Source organism: Anomalospiza imberbis, chromosome 1 (genome assembly GCF_031753505.1).
Source record: "Anomalospiza imberbis isolate Cuckoo-Finch-1a 21T00152 chromosome 1, ASM3175350v1, whole genome shotgun sequence".
NCBI lineage: Eukaryota > Metazoa > Chordata > Aves > Passeriformes > Viduidae > Anomalospiza > Anomalospiza imberbis.
In genome coordinates, this window is record NC_089681.1 from 104562521 (window position 1) to 104574544 (window position 12024).

Sequence of the window (12024 nt, forward strand, 5' to 3'; positions counted from 1 at the left end):
AATGAGAGGACAGCATTCCTTTTTAATTGAATTCCTTTTCAAGCTCTGTGAGTGCTAGTAGGAGAAAAATTCTAGAAGAAAACTAACGGAATTTATTATCCTTATGCTTAAAAATAGAGATATTCTGATTTCAGAGGTGATTTCAGAGGGCAATTCCACTCCTACAAGGGCAATCCATGGTTCTGGTCTACCAAGACTCTCCTAAAAATGTCTTTAATATGTCCTACACGTTTCATCTTTCAGCCACCTTTATTTATCAGATAGCATTTGTTGGCTATTTTCGGTCCCTTGAATTTTGTTAGCATACTTCAGAGACACATTTTAAGCTGCTTCTTTTCTTTTGTAATCTTTTTATCTATTTCTCTCTTGCTCGGTCTTAAATTCTTCATCATTTTAAATAATAAACAAGTATCTAGTTGTTTATCAGTTACACTATTCCTTCTTTTTCCTTTCTCCCTTGCATTGTTTTATTTTAATGGCCAAACTTTACAATTGAGCCATTTCTCTTTTGTAAAACCTAAGATTTTGTTGGTTTTGTTGTCTCAGTTTTGCAGACCTCTAATAGTTCCTTCCTCTATGTGATTCTAATCTTGCTCTGATGCTTCATATGCAGATACTGCTGTTATTTTTTAAATTATTCTCATATTTATGCAGAGTGTGCTGTCAGAGGAATTCACCATCAAGGCTGTTCAGGTATTTCAACCAAAAGCCTCTGCTTTGGCACAGAGATTGTCTTGTGAGTCAGAGGGCTATGTCCATTCCATGTATACAATATGGATCTTAGAACAAAGCTTTTGAGTTGAGATGGTTGCATCGTAGGAACCTTCTTAAACTGCAGATGACACATCTGTGGGCAGACACCAGGTTTAGTAAAAGTTTTTGTTAACCAAATAAGCTTTAAAGCTGTATAAATCTGAAAAGTGATTGTAATCACACTGTAACTTTGGTTTAAGGCAATGGTTCTCAAACTTTATACTCTCCAGCTTCCTCCTGCCAGAACTTGGCTGGCAACAAATCAAATAAATCAAGCATTAGCGTAATCAGTAACAGACCTGCTCAAGTTAGTCTAGAAACCAGGAAAAATTACACTGAACTTTCTGGTGCTCAGTAAGTTAATTTTCTCACCCACAAACAAAAAAGAGTATTTCACCAAACAGATGAGAAGGAAAGGAAAACAGACAATGAGAAGATAAACAATGTGCCATATGATGCCAAACCACTCATCTTTAAAGGGGGTAAGAACTACTTACAAAGGGCTCTTCGTTCAGGTATTCTGTAGAACCACATGCTAAATTCATATTTTCAGCTGGGAGAGATTTAATTTCCTTCTTAGTAGCTAAGGCAGTGCTGTGTTTTGAATTTGGGATGAAAATAATGTTGATAACACACTGTTTTGGGTGTTGCTGAGTAGTGCTTACCCTTACCCTAAGTCAAGGACTTCTCAGTTTCTCATTCTCTGCCAGGTGCACAAGAAGCTGTGAGGGAGCATGGCCAGGACAGCTGGCCTGAACTGGCCAAAGGGACATGCCACAGCATAGACTGCCATACTCAGTATGTGCATAAACTGGAGAGAGCTGGCTGGGAGCCCTCTGATTGCTGCTGGGGGACAGGCTGGGCACTGATCAGCAGGTGGTGAGCAATTGTGTTGTGCATTACTTGTTTTTCTTGGGTTTTATGTCTCTCTCTCCCTTGGTCTCTCTCTCCTTTTCATCACAATTATAATTTTTATAATCATAATTAGCATTATTAGTAACATTATTATATTTTAATTATTAAACTGTGTTTATCCTAACCCACAAATGTTGCCTTTTTTCTAATTCACCTCCCCATCCCACGGGGAGAGAAGGGGAGAAGGTGGTAAAGCAGCTGTGTGGTACTTGGTTGCCAGCTGGGGCTAAACCACACACACACATGGTAAGTCATTAGATATAATCATTGGTTATAAAGCAAAACGTGGAACATAAGTTGCACAGATATATTTTGTTCATCAGCCTAAAATTTTAAAAGGTTTTAACTAATCCAGCAGTAAGTTCCCCTGATGTTAATCTTCTCAGGGAGTTAGCGGTTAAAATGTCAGGGGAAGAGGGAAATTTGAGATGAAAAAGACTGGCAGTTTTCACGTGCCATTTGTCTGAAAATTTATTTCTCTTTTGAAAGGTTCTATGGGTTAGGGGAAAGAAAAGTGCCTTCTTACAGATAGGAATGTTTTTAGTGTGACTGTAGAGAGTAGCAGTAGAGCTAAAGCAGGGAAGTTCCTGGTGACTTATATTGCACAGCCTCTTTTATAGGACAGGCACCACCAGCCTGTGCCCTGACATTTTGTGCTTTCACAGCAGAGTCAAAGGACAATGAGAGAGACACCAGGAGCAGGAGATGAGTCCATGAGTCATCTTGGTGTTCCTCATTGTGGACAATCCTCTTTCCGAATTTGTTTCTTCATTTGCTCCGTCCAAGATACACAAGCAGTCACCTGCTTAGGTTGAATTTTGGAAAGGGGCTTGGAATGATAATGCAAATGGAAAAATAAAATGTGGAGCTTGTGGAAATTCCCCTTACAGTTTTTTTCCAGTAGGAAGACTTTTCACCTGCTGGTTTCCATATTGCAACATTTCAGAGGGGGTTTCCACAGATAGAGGATATGAAAATGAGAGAGGAAGAATTGCTACAGGAAGCGGATTTATTAAAAAATATGTCTGAAGCATTTTTTATCACATCTTTGAGTAAATTGTTGTGGTGTATAAGATATGTCACTGGGTTTGACACTTCTGCCAAGCACAGTATGAAAATAAGGTAGCATGTATTTTATGCTATTTTTTAATATCATAGAAAGGTTCTACCTTTTCATAGTGGGGTTTTTGGTGGGTATTTTGGTGTTTTTTTTTTTTTTTGTTTTTTGTTTTTTTTTTTTTTTGTTGCTCAATAGATTAATGCAATTTATTTCCTTGGAGTTTTAGAACTTACAAGGTGTTCTATGCAGCAGTATGCAGTGTCTTAGAAAGCACAGATCAGTCTTTCCAAATATTTGTGAGAATTCATGAATGAAAGAATCATTATCCAAGTCAATGTCTTCTAGTCTATCTCCTGCAGCCATCCTTCCTCTGTTACATTCATCATCTCTGTCCTTGCCTGCCAGGACATAAAAGCAGACAGCTGTTGCCAGCACTATTCTTTTGCTAGCACTGAGACATTGAGAACCCCCATCAGAAAGAAAATTACTTCCTCTGGAGCCCAGATTTCCCCTCTTCTGCTGTGTGCAAATCCTCTGGTGTGTTTCTACATGTACCTCCGTGCTCCTGTGTGGTTTTCCATAAATGATTGTATACAAATCCTTGAAGCAGGAGAGCTCCTGCAGGCAGAGATGCCATCTCAGTCCCAAGAGAATCAGAAGCTACAATTCTTTCATCAGATACAAGATCAGCATCCTCTTCCTGAGCAATGGCTCTTGTTCTCTGATTGTCAGTCTAATCAGAAAATCGTTGGCTGATGAACAAGATGTTTCTGTACAATTTCTGTGACCCACTTTGTGTGAAAACACATGGTCTTGACTTATCATGGATTTAGTATGTGGCTCCTTATTGACAGCTGAAAACAGTGTAGTAAAGAAGGCATGAAGAAATTGTAGGGTTTTTTTTATGGTCTTTTGTAGCTTTGATATTTTTAAAGTTATTTTTTCATGATTTCTCTGGGTTTAGTTTTGTCTGGTATTAATTCTTTGTGCAACAATCATTGCAACAAGTGCTGCCCTCCTGTAACTTTTCTGCAATGTTTTCACCCATGTGCTTATGGATAAAGCAATTTTTAATTTCTTTCATAATTTTAAACCACATGTAGTTCTGCTCCGTATGCCAGATAGCTGCTCTGTGGCTCATGGTGGCACTCAAAGCTCAAATTGGAATATATGTGATAAAAGGCAAGGACTGTAGTGTGTTTTTATGTTTAGGGTTGACATAGAAAAAAAAAAAAAGAGACAGATATGACAATATCTATTGGTGTTAAGAGTGTCATTGCTTGAGTGAAGAAGAAGAAAAAAAAGGGAGTGGGAGTGCGCCTTTGTTTCCTCCTAATGCATCTGTTCCTTCTGCTTGTTTGCAGAGAGGGGCATGTCAATCTGACAACGCCATCAATATGACCTTTCTCTGTGAGCAGGCTCAAGGAACAGATGTATCAAAAGGAAGATATTCATTAAAACCAGAGACCTCTCTTGTGTATCACCCTCTGCACTGTTGAGAAGGATATGCTCTAGTTAGGTGGGAACAGGCCACCTGTAGCAGCAGTGTAGCTGTGACAGCAATGAGCACACTCATTTGTGTGGTAAGAACCACCTATAGCTTTCCATCAAACTAACTTAGGAAGTCAGGGATACAAATGGGATTTTGCTTTTGGTCTGCTTGCCTGCTCTGTTTATGCAGAACTTCATGCAGTGAACAACAGTGGAAGATATTCTTAGCAGTTTGATATTTTTTGCTCCAGAATGTCTGAGGATTTTCCCAGTCTTCATTGGATAACACTGAAAATTAATAGGGTGACTAAATGGCTTACAATTTTACATGATCCTTTGATGTGAAAGCAATTATTAATGTCTATAATTATCTCCAGAATTACTTGGGTCCTGCAAACGGCATTCAAATCAGCATTTTTAACTGTCTTCCAAGGGATGTCATTATATAATTCATAGTAAGGAATAGTACCCTACAATCTGAGCTCAATATTATTGTCACTTCAGAATTTATTTCTCAGACTATCCTTCTGAAGAATTATCATTTTTTATTTTAACTCATTTTTAAAGTACATTTAAAGATCTCAGCAGGGGACTGGATATTGAATAGAGTATCCCTCTATCACTTTAATGTGAGTCTTAGATGTAACAACACTGAGATCAATGCTTAATCCATTATCCTCTGAATTAGGAGGACCATAGTGAGATCTACACATCTGCTCTCCCAATCTTTTCTGCCCACAGCCTACCCACTGTGGGGCCGAGTGGGAAAGAGAGAAAGCCTTGGTGCTGTGCAAGTTCACTCCATCCCACCCAGAGCTGGTGCTGGTGCATGCAGCCCCATGGCACCCAGGCAGGGCAAGCAGAGCAGGCCCAGTGCCAGCCAGCAGCCAGTGTCTACCAGACAGCTGTGATGGGCAGCACAGCTTCAGCATCACACCAGGAGGTCAAGTCAATGGGTCAGGGTTATTTCAGCAGGTAAAAAATGTCAGGCTGTACACAGGCAAGGCCATTAAGGCATGATTGATTGAATGGCTGAGGTCATGATGTAATTTTCCTTTTTCTCCCCCATACTTGCACACCATTATGGTGGACAGATAGATCACCAGCAGACTCACAGGCAAGGTCAGATGACTCTGGTCTTTACCAGGCAGGTCACCTTGGAAATGTTGGTCAGTGAGAATAGGCAGCGACATAGGACATTTCTTCAAGGAACACATTTTTTATTTAGCCCCAGGAGTACAGTAAGGGAAAAACAGTGTACTTGTTGCATCACCTGCAACTTTGCCAGTTTTTCTAAAAACTTTGGTAGACCCAACTTTAAAATCTCTCCCTTTATACTTCATCTCTGTGATACTAAACTCTAGCTCTATCTGCTGCCTTTGAAAATCATGGGCTGATCAAACTGTTTTTTGAATAGGAGTGGACATGGTAACTCCAGAGGAAGCCATCAGACCAGGATTTTCAGATTTCAGGACTTGCTGCTGGACTCTGGACACCTTACACTTTTTAAAAGAGGCAGAAAGGAACCTGAAACCATAGGAGTTTTCAACAATTTTTTTCTATGGAAATGTCAAGGCAAAAACGTTTATTCAGGATTGACAGAGTAGGTGTAAGTTTTTTCATTCAAAGAAATGTCATCATGAGGTGTTAGTAGCATTACTTTGTAAGTGTACTTTATTATCCTCCCAAATCAAGCTTTAATCTGTTTGAATCCAGGGATCTACTTTTTTGCTACTTTCTGTAGCAAAGATTGCCAGACTAAAAATGATGGGAACTTACAGGGCTGCGAAGGAAGAAGTGTAGCCTTGTGTGACTTAGGTGTCTGTGGTGTGAAAAATCTGGCTTCAAGCTGCTGGGATGCAGCAAATGACTGTGAGGCCTTCAACAGAGGGGTTAGAGACCTTCTGCACTGAGCAGAGCAGGAAGAATGAATCATTAAAAAGAACTTTTAAATCATGAAGATAAAACAGAGATTTCCAAAACAGATGTGATTCCCACAGAATATAATCTATCTAATGGAGAAAAAGATATACTTCAGAACAAATTTGTATACACATACACAAGCTTTTGCAGAACTGATTAAGCACTGTTCAGTAAGTTTATTCTGGTTCTCTTTTGTTATATGTGTAAATGGAAAAAATATGGCATCTGATAATAAATCAACAGACAACTGAAAGTGTCCAGACATCAAAGGTTTTTGAAGGCTAATAAAGCATTTCCTTGTCCTGGAGAGGGTCTCATCTTTCCCCTCAACTGAATTCCAGATCCAGTTATGGAAGAACAGCAACTTTTTTTGGCTACAGTGGACCTAAGAGATAACAAATCCAGTCCTGATGGGAGAGTGACATAAGGCAGAAGTTTTGAATCCTGTTCTGCTCTCATTCACTCTAAATATATAATCAACATAATTCAGAGCTCCTTGTGGATTTGGAATGACACAGGAAAAGATGAAGTTGTGATAGTGATAAGCTTTCACATAATTTAATTTAATATATACTTTGTATAAATTATACAGAGGGAGGTTGGACCAGATGACCCACTGTGGTCTTTTCCAATCTGACCCATTCTGTGATTCTATGAATACTTCTCATTTGAGTAGAGATTATGTCCTTGCTATCTAAAATCACTGGTACAAATATCCTGAAAAGGAATTTCTTTTTTCCAGCTCTTCCCTTCAGTATCACAGTTGCCAAAAGAAGTTAGACCTTCAGAGAAGAGAACTTACTGGCCACAATGGATTGTGGTTACTGAGACACTTTGAGGAAAAAATTACAGAGGAATGGATACTTGTGCTGTAATTGCTAGAGAAGAACAGCTAAGGAAAATCTTAATGAAGTTTCAGGGCATGACTCTTAGGTCAAGACTAGAGTAAGACTCAAGTGTGCCTGCCTTCTAGGGAGAAGATAAAAAAGAGTAGCTTGTCAAAGAGGAATCTTATTGGCCTGCAAAAGCCAAACAATGCTGGTGACCTATAGAGGCATGCCATAAACTCTTCCTAGTCTTCCATAAACTCTTCCAGTCTTCCTAGCTCAGTAAAATCCCAACACAGTTTTATTTCTCTCAAAAGCCAGTATTGACACACCGCAGCTGGACTTCCTGGTAGCTCACCGTTCAGTGGGCTATTCCTGTTATGAAGCACAACATATCCAGACAGCACATTGTTGCTAAAGCTAAAAAAACCTCATTGTACAGGAGTAGTTTATGGCCTTTATCAAGGTCGTAGTTTTGAATGTAATATACTCTGAATACATGATGAGGCATAAAGCAGACTAAAGTTACCAAGATGAAGAAGAAACTCTTTGCCTGAGCCCTGAATTCCACGTGAGAGTTAATGTCAGGCCAGTATTTCATGGCTACTCTGTAGATCACAGTCAGCTGGATTCCAGTGAGCACAGCACACACTGCCACCAAAATCACAACCAGGCAGTAGTTGGCGATCACCATGTGAACCTCCTTCAGCTCCCTGTGGAACTGGAAGCACTCGGAGGAGCGGTATGTTTTCGAGGTGCCGTAGTAGGAGAGGAGAACAGGCGTGACCACCAGCGCTCCCAGCAGCCAGACAGCCCCCACCCAGGCCGCGGTGTAGCACTTCCGAAACTCCAGGCGGAGGAGGCGGGCTATGATGATGGCCACGTAAAAGGCGAAGGTGGCGTACATGTGCAGGTAGATGATGGCACTCGCCAGCCTGCAGGCGAACCTCCCAAATTTCCACTCCCCCAAAATGTAGTAGCTGAGGCGGAAGGGGATGCTGAGGAGCATGAAGCTGTGCAGCACCAGGAGGCTGATGATTATAATGGTCATCACAGATTGTGATCTCCTTTGAAACAACTGCTGGGACATCATGATGACCCCGAGGGTGCCGCCAGCCAGGTTGATGATGTACAGGACGATCAGAACAGTGTGGAGTTTCTCTGAGGAGTCCAGCACTGTGTCATTGGAGGAATGGTTCTGTTGGGTTATGCAGCTGTTAAGCATCCTCATAAGCTCCTCTTTTGAAGATTACTGAAAAAGAAAAATGGGAGAGAAACATTTCTCTTTGTTATTTTCTTTATTGTTAACTGGAATATCACAGTTTCCTAAAGAGACACTACTGAATTGCAACTGAAATTACGTTATCTCCGTGTAGCTTACAGCCTTATAACTGTTGTGATCCTACATATGACAGCAATAACCCATGCCTCTTGGGGTTAAAGCTACATTTTACATAATTATGAATGAGATTTTGATTAACTAAACTGCATTCTAGGATTTTTTTTTCAATTATTCGCCTCTAGATTCAGACATTTGTGAAAACGAAGACACTGTTTGTTTGTAAATTGTGCAACTTTTATCTGCATTCATATAATAAAGCTTAAATTGGAGGTGGGAAAACACCGAAATATGAAAATGTCGTATCTATCATGTATGGATACTTTGTGATGACAACTGATCCATCTTTTTAGCATCTTGCTGGATGGGTACAAAATACACATAGTTAGCAACGGCTTGTTTCTAGATACATGGAACAAATTGAAAATAACATCTGCAGATGAAAATTCAATTTCTTTTTGCTTCATCTGCAAGTATTTTTTGCTACAGAATTTCACCTGAGTTACTCTACTATGAAAAGTGACGAAAAGGTGAAAATTAATTTAGGAATGATCTTCTGAAAGATATAATTCTTTTGGCACTTGTTGAACATAGCCACATACAGCTGCATTCTTATTTAGACTTAACTCAAAATTCGGACTTGTATACAGATTTCTGTACAAATATACAGGGATAGTTCACGGAGTAGATAGATACTTTGCTAATGAAATTTATCCTTACGTTAGAATTTTGAAAGAATAAAGTAAGAGCTAAAAATTTATCTCTTAAAAGAGCAGCAACTTTTCTGTCTGATTCCTTTGAAGTTTGAAATCAGTAAACTTGTTTTCCTTGGCAATTCTTGATTCTTTGCACTCATCTGTAAAGTGATAGACTGCAACTGCAAAACATTTTTGGAGAAACTTTTTATTTATGAAGCATCAGGAAAAATATCTTTAGAAAACCAAGACTGATATAAACCTTTCTGTTCACCCACTTTTAAAATTCATGACCTTAAAGCGTTTAAATGTTTAAAATTGTTTACCTGCTTAATAATCCCAAGACAAGTACAAGACATTTCCCAGAAACTTTGCTACACCAGAAGTTTTACAAACCAATTAATTTTCCAACATATATTGTTAATTTCAAACTGGCTTTGAAAATATACAAGTCTTAGTTGTTCTGGATGGCATAATTAAAATTTAATGACAGCATTTTCTATTACTTTGAAATAGATTATGTTTTTTCTATTTATAGTAATAAAATATTTGAATTTTACCTTATAATCTCTTCTTTTTGTGACTCCACCCTGAAATGTGTCATTTCATGCAGCTGTAGCATTTGGCATACATAAGCAGAGTGAAAAAGACAGCCTTTGACCTTTTTGACCAAGAAGGACTGAGAGTTTTCTCAGCCCACACACAGGAAGAAACAAGCCTTCCTTTTGCTCCTCTGTGGTAGCAATCTCATATGTGCGACATCTAATGCTTTTTTTCATCATGCAGGGAGAACCACAGAAAAGTTGCTGAGCTGGCAGAGACTATCATTGTGCTGGGACATGTAGAACAGATCAGGTCAGCACTTCCTCTGACCACAATTTGGTTAGTCTTAAAACTCAGGCAGGCAGTGATTCCCTGAGCCATACAACTACCGCAAGATACCGGGTTTTGCTGCTAAACAAGTGAGAAGTGCCACTGATCAAGGAAGGAAATGTGCACCTGAGCAAAGGATTTTTTCCTTATACATCTACTTTCCCCATGAACTTGCTTTATGTTTAATAATTAAGCTAAATATTCCAGAATAACAAAATGTTTACCTGAGTTAACAGGGGATTTCACTCTAATATGCTATTAGACTGTTATTAGAGGTGATTTCTCACAGTTTAAATATTATACATAAAACAAGATGTAGGCATAAATGAAAAGCAACTTAAGAGTTCCTGCTGTTAAAAAAAGACATAGCCAACAGGCCTTGAAAATTATTCCTGAACCAAAGTCATGAATGCAGACCCCTAAACATATCATTGGTACATGTCAGCCCACTAAAAAGAGGAAGACCTTGAGTCACATCTCTTGTAGAGAAATTAAAAAGCGGATTCTTGGCCAAAAAATTAATCAGAAAAATGTTAGTCCTGTTTATTTTTCAACTAAAGTTCTAGACTCATCCCTACTCAAACGTGATAGGCAACACATAAGGTTTTGTGAGCAAACAATAACATACAAACAATATTGCAGCAGGGTTGAACTAGCATTGCTCCTGCCATCAGTCAGCCACCTTCTGCTGTGGATGAGAGGATGGTTCCCTTTGAGAGGCATGTCTCCTACGAAGAACAGAGTTAGGAAGAACAAGATGTGAAAGAGAGCTACCAGAACTAAATAAATACAATACTTCAAAAATTAAAAAGTTGGAAAGAGAAACAGGAAAGTCTGTGAGGGTGAGCAAGGATGCGGAAACAGCAGTCTGTGAGACATTCTCAGGATAAACTCTGAAAGCTTTGAGAGAGCAGTTACGATTTCATTCAGACCAGGATTCAGAGCAGCAGGGATGCCCATTTTGTATGCTACATATATTTGTAGGCTTGGACTAAAAGAAACGTGTGATTGTTCCATTAGAGCACTGATAGAGGGCAGCTACCTGGGTAATGGTACTCACCAGCTGTGGTTCCAGCATCACCTAATCCCACATAAGGATAGGCTGCTGTCTGTAGTTTTGGTGGTTGGATGGCAAAATGATCAGCTGGGTCTGCAGAAATGCACAGGAAGGTAGTGAACAGTCTGAATGTCAGACACTGATGGTTTCCGTGTGTTAGAATGATCATGAAACTACAGCCACAGCCTCTGGGTGAAGCAGGGAAAGTTGCTGCCTTGTCCACAGAGCTTGAAGGAATCCATAAACCTTGAACCACCACATAATAAAATCAGAAGAGACATGAAAAAATTGCATTCCTCAAGTAGCTGTTTTGTGACAGCCAGAACTCCAGACAGAGCCAAATCAGACTCTGAGATCAGGAGCTTGGTGCACTCTGCTTCCTTCTTGAGTCCAGTCTGAGCTCTTTGGATGTAAAGTCAGGCCAAAACCCAGCAAAAATGTTGCACAATATAATTCTCTTGTCACCTTGGGGACAGTGCTGTTAGCTGGCACCAAAACTGCTGAAGGTCAGAAACTGAACTTCTCCACTGATGTTTTCATACCTCTTAGTCTATTTTTCCTTGAAACATTCCTTGAAATTTGTATGTTAATGCTGTTCGGTGTGCTAACCTTGTGTCTTCACGTTCTTCTGTTAAATAAATAAAAAATAATTAAAAAATCAGGCAACTCAGCCCTGTAATCTAGCTTGAGTTTTAGGTTAGCTTGTTATTTGAGCACAAGAGAAAATTTAGTCAGCACATAGCTTGCTTTGACCAGTGGTGAGAATAATGATTGAAAGTGAAATGCATCTATACACAGCAGAGATCCAGGTCAAGACTAGAATTACAAATAGATTTTGAGGAAGGAAGGGACTGGGCATATCTGGTTCAACGCTGGGGTAAACAGAAGACAAAGAAGAAGAGTGGAAGTTTCAGTTACTGAGATGGAAAAATTAAACAGAAGAAGAAGTAGCAGCTGAGAGAAGATAAATGAGGCCTGTTGTGTGTTTGGAGATGGGATGAATCTCTGTGGAAGTGTCACTGCTGCTGCCCATGCATGCGTGTAGCAGACTTCCTCTAAGCAGGGACTAGATCCTCTGTAGAACTCTAACT

General features: G+C 39.5%; 1 protein-coding gene across 2 annotated transcripts; it reads right to left on the reverse strand.

Annotated features, from left to right (window-relative positions):
* Positions 1-7240: 7240 nt before the first annotated feature.
* LOC137481766 (probable G-protein coupled receptor 141) lies at positions 7241-11789 on the reverse strand. 2 transcript variants are annotated; one of them, XM_068203661.1, is made up of 2 exons: positions 10937-11789; positions 7241-8221 (listed from the first exon to the last, which is right to left on the reverse strand). In XM_068203661.1, exon 2 carries the CDS (start codon positions 8198-8200, stop codon positions 7331-7333), a length of 870 nt encoding a protein of 289 aa, XP_068059762.1. In that variant the 5' UTR covers positions 8201-8221; positions 10937-11789; the 3' UTR covers positions 7241-7330. The 2 variants fall into 2 exon arrangements, with proteins under 2 accessions (XP_068059762.1, XP_068059757.1); XM_068203656.1 differs by lacking the exon at positions 10937-11789 and adding an exon at positions 9564-9757.
* Between the last annotated feature and the right edge of the window lie 235 nt (positions 11790-12024).

Coding starts and splice junctions, on each gene's coding strand:
- LOC137481766 (XM_068203661.1), bottom strand. CDS start 8,200: ATGAGGATGCTTAACAGCTGCATAACCCAACAGAACCATTCCTCCAAT.